The sequence below is a fragment of the Bos javanicus genome, chromosome 4 (genome assembly GCF_032452875.1).
Source record: "Bos javanicus breed banteng chromosome 4, ARS-OSU_banteng_1.0, whole genome shotgun sequence".
NCBI classification, from domain to species: domain Eukaryota; kingdom Metazoa; phylum Chordata; class Mammalia; order Artiodactyla; family Bovidae; genus Bos; species Bos javanicus.
The window spans coordinates 6093519-6110297 of record NC_083871.1 but is presented as its reverse complement, the minus strand read 5'-3'; the positions used below and the strand labels follow the sequence as shown (position 1 = coordinate 6110297).

The 16779-nt window shown below is 43.6% G+C and overlaps 1 protein-coding gene across 6 annotated transcripts; it reads right to left on the bottom strand.

Moving 5' to 3' along the window:
- Positions 1-5600: 5600 nt before the first annotated feature.
- On the bottom strand, positions 5601-10209 carry FIGNL1 (fidgetin like 1). 6 transcript variants are annotated; one of them, XM_061413329.1, is made up of 4 exons: positions 10126-10208; positions 9028-9103; positions 8298-8392; positions 5601-7822 (listed from the first exon to the last, which is right to left on the bottom strand). In XM_061413329.1, the coding sequence occupies exon 4, from the start codon at positions 7810-7812 to the stop codon at positions 5779-5781; it is 2034 nt and encodes a 677-aa protein (XP_061269313.1). In that variant the 5' UTR covers positions 7813-7822; positions 8298-8392; positions 9028-9103; positions 10126-10208; the 3' UTR covers positions 5601-5778. The 6 variants fall into 6 exon arrangements, with proteins under 6 accessions (XP_061269313.1, XP_061269312.1, XP_061269316.1 ...); XM_061413328.1 differs by lacking the exon at positions 10126-10208 and adding an exon at positions 10009-10119; XM_061413332.1 differs by lacking the exon at positions 10126-10208 and adding an exon at positions 9503-9895.
- Positions 10210-16779: the final 6570 nt, after the last annotated feature.

Below are 16779 nucleotides of genomic sequence, written 5' to 3'. Positions count from 1 at the left end.
CCAGGCAAGAGTACTGGAGTGGGGTGCCCTTGCCTTCTCCGAAAGAAAGCTGAGCGCTGAAGAATTGATGCTTTTGAACTGTGGTGTTGGAGAAGACTCTTGAGAGTCCCTTGGACTGCAAGGAGATCCAACTAGTCCATCCTAAAGGAGATCAGTCCTGGGTGTTCTTTGGAAGGACTGATGCTAAAGCTGAAACTCCAATACTTTGGCCACCTCATGCGAAGAGTTGACTCATTGGAAAAGACCCTGATGCTGGGAGGGAATGGGGGCAGGAGGAGAAGGGGAGGACAGAGGATGAGATGGCTGGATGGCATCACTGACTCGATGGACATGAGTTTGAGTGAACTCCTGGAGTCGGTGGTGGACAGGGAGGCCTGTCATGCTGCGATTCATGGGGTCACAGAGTCGGACACGACTGAGCGACTGAACTGAACTGAATAGTAAAATATATCTAGGACTTCCTCTGGAGCTGTTGAGGGCAGTGTGGGGTCTGCTCAGTTTCAGACAGTTCCTTTTTCTAGCTTATACCTCTTCTGAAGGTCTGTAGGCCTCTTCCAATTTAGTCAATGCTAACTACAGGGTTTTATTTGTTGCACCTGTCACTTCCAAAACGGTTCCCTCTTCTTTGCTCATTTTGGCTTCCTCTGTTTGCAAGTCTTTTCAGTGTCTAATTTCTGCCCTAACACAAGGGCAGTCACGTATTTAGGCTCACTTGTTCAATTGTGCTGCGGGGAGGGAGGAACATTGCAAACAAATATCACTGGCATGTGTGGGGAGTGCTCACAGTGTCTGGGCCACACTGGGTTTGCCCCGGCTCACGGCAAACTCTAGGTTGCTCTGCAGGGGAACTGTCTAAAGTGGGCCCTGTGTTGTGTGCACTTCCCAAGTCTAAGCCACTCAGGTTCAGGTTCTCAGGTATCCCACAATTGCACAGACTCGGTTGGGCTTGTGTTTTGTGCCGTTCCCAGGTCTGAGAAGCTCAGCTGACCAGGTGCTTAGCAAGCACACACTCCCCAGGTGGGCAGTGCATCTTATCAACGCCCCCCTCCCCCGCCCTTTTCCCAGCTCTGTTTCCTGGGAGCACGTCTCAAGTGTGCCATGTATCTTCTCTGGGGAGCCGATCTCTGGCTGCAACCCTCCTGGCGGATGTCAACCACCAGGACTTGGTTAGCAACTGGGAGCCTGCTCACTGTTTGGTAGAGGATGCCATCTCTGGGGCCGAGTTTGCCGCCTCGCCTTCCAGCTCTGGCTATCGCTCACCTGCCTCTCTGCCTCCAGTGGGGGAAGGACTGGTCTGTAGCTGGCTAGCTCTCCTCTGGTACTCGCTCAATCCTTTATTCTGTGAGCGGCCCAGCAGTGCCATAGGTTAGAGCTTTTCACGGGAAAGTTTTTTACTCTCTCTCTCTGGCTATCCCAAGGTTTGGGTTGTTAGCTCCCTCAGATTGTCCTCAGGGCATTCAGGCCTGGTCCTTACCCTAAGCAATGAAGCCCGCGCCTCCCTGTTCAGCCCCTGCTTGATGGCGGTGCACGCGAGCGTCTGTCTGGGCTACTTCTCCTCTGGGAGTTGCGGTTAGGTGTGTAATCCGTGGGTTTTATTTATTTTTTCCTCCCAGTTATGTTGCCCTCTGAGATTCCAAAACTCCCCACAGAACCACCGGTGAGAGGTTTCCTGGTGTTTGGAAACTTCTCTTTTACGATTCCCTCCCTGGGATGGGTCTCCATCCCTCTTTTGTCTTTTTACCTTTTATATTTTGTCCTATCTCCTTTTGAAGACAATGGGCTGCCTTTCTGGGTACCTGGTGTTCTCCAACAGCGAAGTTGTTTTGTGGTATTTGCTTAGCATTCAAATGACCTTTCGATAAATTTGTCAGGGAGAAAGTGATCTCCCCGTCCTATTCCTCTGCCATCTGAGGAGCACCCCCTATTGGTAGACTTTTTGATCATGGCCATTCTGATCAGTGTGAGATGATGCCTTATTTTAGTTTTCATTTGCATTTCTCTAATTACTGATGGTGAGCATTTTTTCATGTGCCTGTCAGCCATCCGTATGTCTTTCAGTTCAGTTGTCACTCAGTCGTGTCGGATTCTTTGCGACCCCATGAATTGCAGCACGCCAGGCCTCAAACCATCACCAACTCCCAGAGTTCACTCAAACTCACGTCCATTGAGTCGGTGATGCCATCCAGCCATCTCATCCTCTTTCATCCTCTTTCATCCCCTTCTCCTCCTGCCCCCAATCCCTCCCAGCATCAGTCTTTTCCAATGAGTCAACTCTTCCCATGAGGTGGCCAAAGTACTGGAGTTTCAGCTTTAGCATCAGTCCTTCTGAAGAACACCCAGGACTGATCTCCTTTAGAATGGACTTGTTGGATCTCCTTGCAGTCCAAGAGACTCTCAAGAGTCTTCTCTATGTCTTTTGAGAAGTGCCTATTTAGATCTTCCAAGTAGGTTTTTTTTTAATTGAGCTGTATAAGCTGCTTATATATTTTGAAGTTTAATTCCTTGTTGATTGATTCATTTGCAAATATTTTCTCCCATTTTATAGGTTGTCTTTTTCTTTGCTTGGGTCCTATTTATTTTTATTTCTATTTGGGAGACTGAACTAAGAAAACACTGACAAGATTTGTCAGAGAATGTTTTGCCTATGTTCTCTTATAGTTTTATGGTGTCATGTCTTACATTTGTCTTAAAGCCATTTTATTTCTGTGTATGATGTGACAGTGTGCTCTCACTTCGTTGATTTATATGTCACTGTCCAACCTTTCCAGCACCACTTGCTGAAGAGGCTTTTCTTTTGTCCATTGTATATTCTTGTCTCCTTTGACACAGATTAATTGACCATAGGTGTGTGGGTTTATTTCTGGGCTCTCTATTCTGTTCCATTGATCCATATATCTGTTTTTGTGCAATACCACACTGGATTAAGGTAGAATTAAGAATAAGCTAGAATGAACAACCACATGAAACAGTTGAAAAGAAAATGATCCTTCAAAGCAATGAAGGCAGAATCAAGCCAGAAAGAGGAGGATGCACAATTATTGAGCAATCAGGCTTTGTAAAGCCTGTATTGTACCACAGGATTCTCATTCTCCAACAAGATAGGTACAGATTACTCTCATTTCACAACCAAGACTGAAGAGTCATGGGGGCTATAGTCCCAGTCAGTCAGTGACAGACTCAGAGTTTAACAACATGTCCCTCTGGTTCAAGTCCATGCCCTTTACAAGTACTCTACCTTATCAACTGGTTGACATGGAGGTAGACTGGATAAGTATTTTGGAAGTGAGAAAATGAATTAGAATTTCAAAAGGATGGCAAAGACAGTAAGTTGGAATAGAATTTCCCAAAGAATACACACTAAAGAACCATAATCAGATGAATAAGAAAAACATTTAAAAATCCCTGATACTAAAAACGCAGATACTGTACCTACCAATATTTTTAAGCATTGATATACAAATGAGTTACATCTGTTGGTAAAATGTGTGTATTTCTACAGAGGAAATGTATCTTTCAATGATATTAAATAAAGGTAATGTTTACTTCTCAAAAATAATGGATAAGGATAGTGACACACAAAACACTTGGAAGCAAAGAATTCAACCAAACAATACCATATTCAATCAAGAGAATACTAATAATGTAGAGATACAAAGAAATTTCAAGTCTAAGTTTCAGGAAACTTCCTACCCAAATGCCTCAAGAAACATACTGCAAATCACAAAAAAGCTGAGAAAAAGAATGCTTCTAGTATAACATAGAAACAACTGCCAAGTAACTCCCTAGCTCAAATTTTGTACAAAAATCCAATGTTATAGTGCTGTTATGTTGAATGGAAAGGGACATAGATAGTAAGAAATATGGTGAAATGCTTAAAGATTTTAAAAGATACAACAAAAAATTAGGACAAAAGATTTAATACCCAAATTATAATAAAAGATATATCTCAAAGGCAAAAATTAAAAGTTGGAGAAATAAAGCTTTTAAAAGAGCACAAAAATAGCAGGCAGACCAAGAATAAAAATTAAAACAATATATAAATTGCCTAAATTCACCTACTTTTGAAATTAAAATTTTCAAATTTCATTTCTTAAGTTGTATTGTTCTCAAAACATTAGAACATGAAAGTAATCTCCATGAAAACTGTGTTGTTCACTGGTCTATTTTCACCACCTAGAACACTGCCTGGCATCTGATAGTTTTTTGAATGAACAGATGCAAAAGAATGCTAACAAAACTTCAATCTGTCCAGCTGGTACAGGTAAACAGGCACTTTGATTCAGTGCATGTGGGAATTTTACACAGGGTGTCACTGTTTCAGAGGGCAATTTATAATAGAGCACATGCTAGAAGCCTGAAAAATCCTTAATCCAAGAATTTTACTCAAGAAATGTATATAATTTTTAAAAGATCACCAAGGCATTTAATATATCTTTGTTTACAATAAACAAAAGGTGAACCTAATGACCTGATTTAAATGTCCTCCAGCAGAGGGCTGAATAAATTATAGGCCACTCATACCACAGGATCCCAGGCACTTACATAAGGAAGATGTCATAGATGTCAATGTGGAAGATGATGAGGACTCATATACTTTAAAGAAAAAAGTGAACTACAAACGGGAACACAGAGCACAACCCTACTCCCATATAAAACATCTGGAAGAAGCAACACAAATGTTAATAGTGTGTTCTTCAAAATGGTAAGGTAACAGTGATTTTTATTTTCTTTTGTTCACCTCTATTTTGTAATGTTTCTACACAGAACATATATTATTTATAATATGAAACAGTCTATTTGAAAAACCTAAAAACATTTTTCAATTAGACGGACCCTACAGGCTATAAAGTAGTGTCAAATAAAATATTAATTGTAAACATCACCTACCCCCTGGAAAAACACATTCTTCCCCTTTCTGTTTTGTGGATGCCTCTGATATTAGATTACACCCATTTCTGAACACGCTTAGTCTTGGTAAAGGAAGGAAACCATAAGAGGTTACATGGCAGAACAAAGTAAAAACTAGCACTTTTATTCTAGCTTTGGTTGAGATCATTAAACAACAGTAAACAACAGTTTCTAATGTAAACCACTACACTAGGCAACACTATGGAGAAGGCAATGGCACCCCACTCCAGTACTCTTGCCTGGAAAATCCCATGGATGGAGGAGCCTGGTAGGCTGCAGACCATAGGGTCGTGAAGAGTCGGACACGACTGAGCGACTTCACTTTCACTTTTCCCTTTCATGCATTGGAGAAGGAAATGGCAACCCACTCCAGTGTTCTTGCCTGGAGAATCCCAGGGACAGGGGAGCCTGGTGGGCCGCCATCTATGGGGTTGCACAGAGTCGGACACAACTGAAGCGACTTAGCAGTAGCAGCCAACACTAAGCATGATGTGATCCTCACAAGAAACCTTCTTCAATAAAACATGCATGTAAGTCAGATACATTCTCATACAGAAATCACATTTTTTTTGTTTCTGTTTGAGCTTACTATTCATCACAGTATACATCGTGAAAAGACCTCTTAGCAACAAAACAAAAAAGTGCATTCCTATCTTGTATGTATAGGCTTAAATATCAGGAAACAACTGGAATGAAAATTGAGCTTATATTAATATAGTCTAAGTCAATCAATTGTAAAAGTTAACATATTGTTATCCTATTTTAAGGTACAGATTCAGAATATACATTTCACAAACAATTCATTAATTTCCTTGCTATAATAAAAAGTGGAAAGACAAGACTACAAAGATGCCATCCTAAGTGTCCCATTTATTTTCCACAACCAAAAGTCCTGTTCCAGTTTTCATAAAGCTCTAAATCTTCAGGAGATACACTAGGTCGCACAGTTCTGAAAGCATTTTCAAAGTCACTGTAAGCTATTGGGCGAACTTGATCAGGTGTTATGGTGGCAATGTCAACAGCCTGCAAACTGCGAATAGGACCCAGAGATGCCTCCCGGCACAGCTGAGTCATGTCTGCCCCAGAGAACCCATCAGAATGCTGCACCACCAGCTCGAGCTCCTCCTCACTGAGGCAGCACTGCTCCTTGGACATCAGATTAACTACTATCTGTTTCCTGGCTGAAGCTTCTGGGAGGGGAATATACAGCCTTTTCACCAGCCTTCTCCGGGCAGCCTCGTCAATTTCTTGTGGCCGGTTGGTCGCTCCCACCACTAGAATACGGTCTTCAGAAGATGTGGCTGCCCCATCTAACTGAACTAGAAATTCGGTTTTTATCCTTCTAGAAGATTCGTGCTCACCATCTCCGCGTTGAGATAACAAGGAATCAATTTCATCAATAAATATCACAGCTGGTTGCTGACATCTTGCTACAGCAAACAATGCACGGACCATTTTCTCCCCCTCACCCACCCACTTGGAAGTCAAGGAGGAAGCAGAGATACTGAAGAATGTTGCCCCAGCCTGACTAGCAATGCACTTGCCAATCAGAGTCTTACCAGTGCCAGGAGGACCGAAGAGCAGAATGCCTTTAGGGGGTCCTCGTAGGCCAGTGAATATGTCTGGCCGCAACATGGGCCACACAACTATCTCCTTTATTGTGGTCTTGGCAAATTCCACGCCTGCGATATCTTCCCAATTTACTGGAGGTCCCTGATCCATAATCTCATTCATAATAAGTTCAATCATTCTGGGCTCCAAGTTTTTCAGACGCTCGTCCATGGGATGTGCTGGGTCTGCAGTACCTGCACCCTGAGGCTTATACTGCATCCCCCCACCCAGATCTCCCCCATCTTGCTTAGGTACAGGAGGAACAAACTTTCCAAATATCCCTCGGGATCTACCAGCCCCCAGAGACTTTTTCACTCCACCATATGAAGACCCTGATGCACGTTGGGGCTGGTGGTGCTTTTTCTGCTGATCTACCCATAACTGTTCCTTTGCAGTTTTAAAAGCAGGCAGGCTGCTCTCCCCTCTTTGGCCATTATCTTCTGTTTTACTAAAAGCCTTATTCAGTATTGGGGTGGAAAGTGCATCAATGGTGCCAGCACCATAAAAAGCTTTTTTGTCCCGTGCATTTTCACAGAAAGAAGGAAAACAAGACTGATTAGATGAGAACACATTGAGACCTATATTGCCTTTTACAAAGCTGTTATTTTCCTTTTTGACATTCCCAAATAATGGTTTGGCATGGAACTTTGCAAGGCCTGACTCACCAAAAGGTGCTGAGGCTACAGGACACGTCTTAGTGGTGTTATTGACCAGAGGTGGCTGGGCACTCTGAGAGCACGTCAAAGAAGGACCACCCTCTGGAAACTCTTGAGTCCTGTCGGCACCATGGGCTGAGTTAGTCAACAGGTTGCTCTCCCCAGAACCACCACAAACGCTAAATGTAGGAAGGTCAAAGACAGTGGCCTCTTTGTGGATGACTAGTGATGCATCAGCAGGCGCCAACAGAGAGTCTTTGGATTTCTTGCCAGCACGCATCATCTCCTGCACACTGCTCAGTTTGAACACATTATTTACTGACAATCCAGACTTCCATTTGTCACTGTCAGTTTGCTGAGATCTTGCAAGAGTTAAAATGCTTTCTGCATAGTTATTCAAGCCAGTTTCAACATTGTCAGAATCAATAACTGCAGAATATTTCTCTGCGTATTTTCTGAACAGTGTAGTAGCACAGACCTGGGAGATATCAGAGTTTGCCCATGCATACTGAATGCGGAGTATCTGCGCTCGGTAGGCATCTGCCTTCTGTCCAGGTGTACACGTACCAGATGTAAGTGCAAAGTAATTCTTCTGCCAGTCACTCAGGTGTACAGACCTGGAGCTGGAGGCCTGCATTTTAGAGGCTCTATGATAAATAACAAAGATGAAAAAAATTCAGTTTAGAAGGAAACAAAGACATAACACTTTAAACATACTTTTAAAATCTTTGCCCATTTTAAGGAAAACACACTGGACTTTTTATTTATAAATTTATAAAGAAAGGCTATTTATAGTGGAAACATCTATTTAAAAGATTAAAGAGTTAATACTGCTCTGTTATGGGTTAAACTGTTTTAGTTATATAACAATTTTCCATGTGAATAGGAAAAACATTCACAAGGTTTAGAGGGTGGTGTTAGTGACCAGAGGTGGCTGGGCATTCTGAGGGCACTTCAAAGGACCACCCTCTGCAAAGTCTTGGGTCCCATCAGGGCCATGGGCCTAGTTAGTTAATAGGTCACTCTCCCCAGAACCACCACAAACACTAAATGCAAAAGATCAAAGACAGTGGCAGCAACATGGAAAACAATGGAACCAGAGATAAGCAAAGCAAAACAAACCAAGTCAAGCAGATAGGTGTAAGTCTGGTCTCTAAGGACAATCAGAGGAACAATGTCATGGTAGCTTCTTCCTATTGCTGGGCCTTCAGTTTTATCTGTAAAATGAGAGAAATCATTGTGAGAATCAAGTCAAATAATGAATACGAAAATACCTGAAAATTACTATTTGCCTCTTTACTGCACAAATGCACACTGAGGCTGAGAGTTCAGAAACTTAAGTTGAGGTCACACAGCCATTGAGCAATGGTGCCAGAATTCACACATGAGCAGTTTCACGAAGTTCATGTCCACTTTACCCTGGACAAAATGCCCCTTCACAGTGCCACCAAAAGTCACAGATAACAAACATGAACAATTATCACATACTAAATGTTTCCAAGGATTTGGAACAGGTAGATGAGCACTTAAAACAGGATGCCCCAGAATCTCTCACCATTTCCCAGTTTCACAAGATGCTTTATAAAGCGAAGCTGTTGTGATGAAATGAGAACGAGTGGGTAGTACGGTGCTTTATTTTAGATCTTTTTCCCCTCATGTTAGTCTTACAAGCCTCCTTACATTAAGTTAAAATTATTTTTACAGAACTGTAGATGAATGTTGGTGGATGTGTAGAATTCACCTGACAATCCACAAGAAAAATGTGTAAGAAAATGTTGAAGCTTCCTAAGGGTACTGCAGTGAAGTAAAAACCAAGAACTTTATGTATTTTAAATTTTACCTTCGAAATTACCTGTAAATATAGCTTAATAATCAGCAGGTTCTTTTGGTGCAAGAACCATGCTTAATACAGCTTTCTCCCATGAACCCTACAGAGAACCAGTCATATTTTAAGTAGGTGTTCATAAACCTCTGTAATATTTTTGGAAAAAATAAACTTAACACTCAGAGAGATCCTAATTTGCTTACAGCTATAAAGTCAAAACTAGAACTGACATCTCGTGACAATTTATCCCTCTTTCCACTATTCCATTTTACCCTATTTTAATCCCACAATACGAGAAATGAGAAATTGCAAGAGAGGTGACTTGGAAGTCACTTACAACCAACTTTCTTGTTACCATGAACATCCTATTCCTCTCCCACAGCTTCATCCCATCTTATCATCTGCAACCCTGGGATTCTTCCAAAGTCTCAGCGTTCTAATCACTGTCCCCCCAGTTCCCTGCTCTTTCCTTTCCACCCTCTCCGATTTATTCAACATTCACCTCTCAAGTCTTCCTTTTTCCTTTCAACGCAATCATTCACCCAAGGACTACGGACACACAAACCAAAGACAGCTTGGCCAGCGCCCCCTCAGCAGCACAGTCTGGTCCGGGGCACCGCTTCCTAGATCTCTACAACGGTTACTCGGCAGTGATGTGTGAGCTGCAGTCCCATCTGCTGGGGTTTTCCCTGCCTGTTGTAGGATGCGGTGTTGATCCAGACGGTAGGTGCTCCCCACCACACGGACCCTCCCCCTGAACCCGGAGGAGTGTCCCCGGGGACAGTGGTCACCCCGCTGACCGGGCTGCGGATGGCGGACCCTGCGGCGCTCACAGGGTGGGACCGCCCACTGCCCGCTGGCCCTGGCCTCGGGTGCAAGCCCACCCTTCTGGCCCCAGGCCCGGCCCCGCCTCCCCCCGCGGAGCCTCCGCAGATCGCCGCCCGCCCGGCCCCCGGGACACCGCCTCCTCAGAGGCCGGCTCCCGACCCGCTGCTGCCGGAGCCTTACCAGCCGCGAGACCACACTCCCGGGTCGGCCTGCCCGCACGTGGAGCCACTCGCCCTTCAGCCTTCCCGGCCCCACGCCCCACCCCAGCCTTAGCCTCCCAAAGCTCTCCCCGCCGACCTGCGGCGTCCGAAAAGCGCGCGGACTGTGTGCGCCTGCGCACTGCTGCCGGTTCAGCCCCGCCTTGCATGCGTGCGTGCATCCCGGCGTGCGTGAGTCTGTGAGACACTGAGAGCGCGGGCGGGGAAGCGCTGTAGGCTTCCGGGGGCGGGGTCTGAGCTCGCAGTCCCGCCCCGGCCCCGCCCCCGTGTCTCCGTTACCAAGCTCTGACTAGCTCCCTAGGTAAGTTGGTCTGGTTATTTCCTTTGGGAACGGGACTCCCTCACACACATTTTTAGACTCAATCTGGGAGTTAGAATCCGCATCTCAGATCCCCCCGTCACTCAGGCAGCGCGTCCTTTTCTTCCGTTGGCCCTGGAGGACTTGCTCCTGGAAGACTGGGAAGCATGCCCTTCTTCCCAGGGACTGTCCTGGCGCAGAACAAGGAACGGAATACCCCTCACAGCCACTTCTGGGTATTCAGTTCAGTTCAGTTCAGTCGCTCAGTCGTGTCCGACTCTTTGTGACCCCATGAACCGCAGCACGCCAGGCCTCCCTGTCCATCACCGTCACCTGGAGTTCACTCAAACTCACATCCATCAAGTCGGTGATGCCATCCAGCTATCTCATCCTCTGTCGTCCCCTTTTCCTACTGCCCCCAATCCCTCCCAGCATCAGAGTCTTTTCCAATGAGTCAACTCTTCGCATAAAGTGGCCAAAGTACTGGAATTTCTGCTTTAGCATCATTCCTTCCAAAGAAATCCCAGGGCTGATCTCCTTCAGAATGGGCTGGTTGGATCTCCTTGCAGTCCAAGGGACTCTCAAGAGTATTCTCCAACACCACAGTTCAAAAGCATCAATTCTTCGGCGCTCAGCTTTCTTCACAGTCCAACTCTCACATCCATACATGACCACTGGAAAAACCATAGCCTTGACTAGATGGACCTTTGTTGGCAAAATAATGTCTCTGCTTTTCAATATACTATCTAGGTTGGTCATAACTTTTCTTCCAAGGAGTAAGCGTCTTTTAATTTCATGGCTGCAATCACCATCTGCAGTGATTTTGGAGCCCAAAAAAATAAAGTCTGACACTGTTTCCACTGTTTCCCCATCTATTTGCCATGAAGTGATGGGACCAGATGCCATGATCTTCGTTTTCTGAATGTTGAGCTTTAAGCCAACTTTTTCATTCTCCTCTTTCACTTTCATCAAGAGGCTTTTTAGTTCCTCTTCACTTTCTGCCATAAGGGTGGTGTCATCTGCATATCTGAGGTTATTGATATTTCTCCTGACCATCTTGATTCCAGCTTGTGCTTCTTCCAGCCCAGAGTTTCTCATAATGCACTCTGCATATAAGTTAAATAAGCAGGGTGACAATATACAGCCTTGACGTACTCCTTTTCCTACTTGGAACCAGTCTGTTGTTCCATGTCCAGTTCTAACTGTTGCTTCTTGACCTGCATACAAGTTTCTCAAGAGGCAGATCAGGTGGTCTGGTATTCCCATCTCTTTCAGAATTTTCCACAGTTTGTTGTGATCCACACAGTCAAAGGCTTTGGCATAGTCAACAAAACAGAAATAGATGTTTTTCTGGAACTCTCTTGCTTTTTCCATGATCCAGCAGATGTTGGCAATTTGATCTCTGGTTCCTCTGCCTTTTCTAAAACCAGCTTGAATATCTGGAAGTTCACGGTTCACATATTGCTGAAGCCTGGCTTGGAGAATTTTGAGCATTACCTTACTAGCGTGTGAGATGAGTGCAATTGTGTGGTAGTTTGAGCATTCTTTAGCATTGCTTTTCTTTGGGATTGGAATGAAATCTGACCTTTTCCAGTCCTGGAAGAAACACTTGGAGTAACAGGCAAATTTGGCCTTGGAATACGGAATGAAACAGGGCAAAGGCTAATAGAGTTTTGCCAAGAGAATGCACTGGTCATAGCAAACACCCTCTTCCAACAACACAAGAGAAGACTCTACACATGGACATCACCAGATGGTCAACACCGAAATCAGATTGATTATATTCTTTGCAGCCAAAGATGGAGAAGTTCTATATAGTCAGCAAAAACAAGACCAGGAGCTGACTGTGGCTCAGATCATGAGCTCCTCTGGGTATTAGGTTGGTGCAAAAGTAATTATGGTTTCAGACCTTGAATTTTAAATCATTATAACTAGGTTCAAACATATTGTGACTAATTAAAATAGGAACCATTACAATCAACATGTTCTTGCCAACCAGAAATGTTTGTTTATTCCCATTGCATAAAAATCTGTACTTCGGGATTCAACAGACTCTTGGAAAGCATTTTCTGAGTCTTGCTGCTTGTGGAAGCATTTCCCCTGGAAAAAGTTGCTGAGATGCTTGAAGAAATGGTATTTGGTCAGGGATGAGGCAAAACTTCATAGCCCAACTTGTTTAACTTTTGAAGTGTTGGTTGTGGTAGGGCATTGTTGTGGAGAAGAATTGGGGCCTTTCTGTTGACCATTGCTGGCTGCAGCTTTGTAGTTTTGGGTGCATCTCATTGATTCTCTGAGCATACTTCTCAGAGATGTTTTTGCTGGGATTCAGGAAGCTGTAGTGGATCAGATGGGCAGCACACCACCTAACAGTGACCATGACCCCTTTTTTGGTGCAAGTTTGGCTTTTGGAAGTGCTATGGAGCTTTTTCTAGGTCCAACCACTGACCTGGTTGTCATATAAAACCCAGTTTTCTTCACACATTGCAATCTGAGAAATGGTCCATTGTTGTTGAATAGAATAAGAGAAGATGACATTTTAAAATGATGATTTTTTTGGGGGGGGATTTGTAGTCAGCTCATGAGGTACCCACTTACCAAACATTTTTACCTTTCCAACTTGCTTCAAATGCCAAATGACCGTAGAATAGTCGACATTGAGTTCTTGGGCACCTCCTCATATAGTTGTAAGAGGATCAGGTTCAACGATGCCCTCAGCTTGTCATTGTCAGCCTCTGATCAGCTTTCATGATGGCTCTCAATGGGTCATTGTCAACTTCTGATGGCAGGCCGCTACATTCCTCATCTTCAGGGCTCTCATCTCCTTTGCAAAACTTCCTGAACCACCACTGCATTGTACGTCTGTTAACAGTTCCTGGGCCAAGTGTGTTGTTGATGTTGCAAGTTGTCTCTGCTGCTTTATGACCCATTTTGAACTCAAATAAGAAAATCACTCAAATTTGTTTTTTGTCTTGCATCATTTCCATAGTCTAAAATACATATAAAGTAAACAGCCAGTAATAATTCATTAGCAAAAAACATGAAGCAAAAATGAGCATGAAAATGGTGTATAATATAACCACATTTAAGAATGTATTCCAGTATCAAATGGCAGGGTTCAACGAAGTAAAAACCACACTTTTGCACCAACTTAATAGTTCATGCCATGAGTCACTTGAGAAGTGTGGAGTCGATGGAATGAGCTGAGGGGGTCACACAAAGGACCATCTTCCCACCTTCTCATCCTGCCATCATCCTACCTGGGCTCATCACCTCAGTGTCCCAAGGGCACACCTACAACCCCAGGAACCTGCTGACATATTCTGGTTTAAAGCAAGAAGGGGCCGCGCTGGGGAAGATCGTGCCCTCCTGAGCACCTCTCTCAGAGAGGAAAGAGAAGACACTCCTTGGGAAGCCACAGGGCCTCCTCCTCTCCTGCCTGTGGGCACTGCTTCTCCAGAAAGTGAGTGCCTGGCACCAGGGCTGGAGAAAACGACTGTGCAGTTCCTGGAGCAACTAACAGCACATGACATTGAAATGCAAGGCCTAAAGGAGTGTGAGATGGAACACTTCTTTTAGGACCTTTCTTTAAAAATTTTTTAAAGTGGAAATAAAATAAAAGGGAATGATTGGACAATACCTTTTAAAAATAAACAAGGGAAAAGGGTAGCTCACAATTCATCTCTTGGATTAGATAGTAACAAAAGACTTTTTATTGTAATTCTTCATAATATACTAAATAATTCACTAATTATTATAATTACCCAGAATAAAATGAAAATTAAAAACATTATCTTAAGACCAGCTTAATAGCTTTGTTTACTAGCTGTTTTTCTACTTGTATATTTAGAAATCATGTCAATACTACATATTTGGGTAATAGCAATTTTCAGTGATTTTCATCACCAAAGTTTTAGTGATAGCATTTTGGAGAATTTGTATTATATAAACCACCACCTTAGCCTCCTAAGAGTACTGTTCATGCGTGTGAGTGTGTGTTAAGTCACTTGAGTCGTATCTGATCTGTGCGACCCTATGGATTGTAGCCTGCCAGGCTCCTCTGTCCATGGGATTTCCCAGGCAAGAATACTGGAGTGGATTGCTTTGCCCTCCTCCAGGGGATCTTCCAGGCCCAGGATTGAACTTGTGTCTCTTGCGTCTCCTGCGTTGGCAGGCGAGTTCTTTACCACAGTGCCATCTGGGAAGCCCATTGTTCACATATTAAAATTTCTCCAAGTGACTCTAGCGTTGCCACTTTACTTTTGCACATTTGACAGAAAAGCATTTCCCAATCCAGTAGTTTTTTCTTCCTGCATAGTTGGCAAAAATCTAACTCAATTCCATGCCCTGTCTGAATTTCAACCTCCTCCTCACCTATAAACCAAGAATAAGCATCTCTAACCCAAGACGTTATTGTAAGAGTTATGGTTAGTATGAGCTCTAATACTTAAATTGTCAAAGCAGAAGCTTGCACATTGCAGACACTCAGCAGAAGCTGTGCTGCTGTATTATATTTATTGGTACCACTAGTGTTATTAGTGATATTTGGGGGATTCAAGCCCTAATCTAAAGCAAGACCTTTTCTGTTACAAATGGGATATTTTAGAATACTGTCCTAATACTTTAGCATAATTTGTAAGAGTGTAGTGCTTGAGCTAAGCAGGTCTTCCACTTTCCTCCTGAGACCATACACTGTTTTTTTGTTGTTGTTGTTGTTTTTCTGCTTAGTAAAAAATTTTAAACCTGCAAGGGAAGAAGTTTTCACTTACAGTGAACAGAGTGCAAGCTCTTGGTGTGAGGGATTCTGGGAGCTGGCCTCTCATTTCCATACTCATGAATATTATAAACATGATCTCCAACAAATGCCAATGCACACTTCAGTAATCTCATTTGTTTTTAAGCAGAGGGAGAATATGACCTCAAATAATGTGCATCTTCGTCTGCCAGGAGAGTCACTTTAATTTTAAAAGTGGTGTGTTTGTAGATCCTGGGAAATGGATGTGGTGGAGGGGAGGTGGAAGCAGATGGAACAAGAGTCAATTCCTTCTGCGTGGGATTCCTGATTGTGGCTGGACTCTGACCAAGTTCCCACCTTTCACCTCCTTAACTCAGCATTCAGGAAGAAGGCAGAGTGAAAATTGAGGGTGGAGGGCATGGGTCCCTGCCTCCATCAGAGAAGTAAAGGGTGGGTGGACCTGGAGTGAATGAGACATGCAATTTCAGTAACAGGTTTTCCCTAGCTCACTGAATGAACCGTGAGGCTCTGACAGGTTCCCTGGCATCAGCAACATGAATGGAGCTGGTGAGTGGGGAGATGGGCCTCCCCTGAAATGAGTGGACAGAGCAGGAAAGGAACGACCCACTTCTATTGTTTTCCTCCTGAATCTACTGCCAACATGAGTCCATACCTCTGGCACTTCCAGTTTAATACTGTATGTTGTGAGTTGAATTGTATCCCCCCCTCTAAAAAAAACATACATACATCCAGTATCTGTGAATGTCACCTTATTTGGAAATAAGGTCTTTGCAGATGTAACTGAGCTAACCTGAGGTCATACAGGATTGAGATGGACCCTAATCCAGGGAACTGATGCTTCAATAGAGAAGAAGAGACAGAGAGAGAAGACAACCACCTGAAGATGAGGCAGAAGTAGGAGGTATGCAGCCACATGCCAGCGAACACCTGGGCTGCCAGAGGCTGGAACAGACGGGGAAGGATCCTCCGTGGGGCTTTGGAGGGAGAGTGGCCTGGCTGGCCTCTCCACTTCCTGATCCTGGCCTCCAGAACTCTGAGAGCAAATTTCTTTTCTTTTCAGCAGCCCTAGGAAGCTAACACAAGGTATTCTTTTTTTTTTTTCTTTTTTCCAGTTTTCTGACACTTATTCCCTGGAATTTGAGAATTTTTATCTATTTATTTTTTAATATAAATTTATTTTAATTGGAGGCTAATTACTTTACAATATTGTATTGGTTTTGCCATACATTGACATGAATCCACAACAGGTGTACATGTGTCCCCCATCCTGAACCCCCCTCCCACCTCTATCCCCATCCCATCCTTCTGGATCATCCCAGTGCACCAGCCCCGAGCATCCTGTCTCATGCATCGAACCTGGACTGGTGATTCATTTCACATATGATAATATACATGCAATGCCATTCTCCCAAATCATCCCACCCTCACCCTCTCCCACAGAGTCCAAAAGACTGTTCTATACGTCTGTGTCTCTTTTGCTGTCTCGCATACAGGGTTATCATTACTATCTTTCTAAATTCCATATATATGCATTAGTATACTGTATTGGTGTTTTTCTTTCTGTCTTACTTACCAGTTTCATCCACCTCATTAGAACTGATTCAAATGTATTCTTTGTAATGGCTGAGTAATACTCCATAATGTATATGTACCACAGCTTTCTTATCCACTCATTTGCTGAT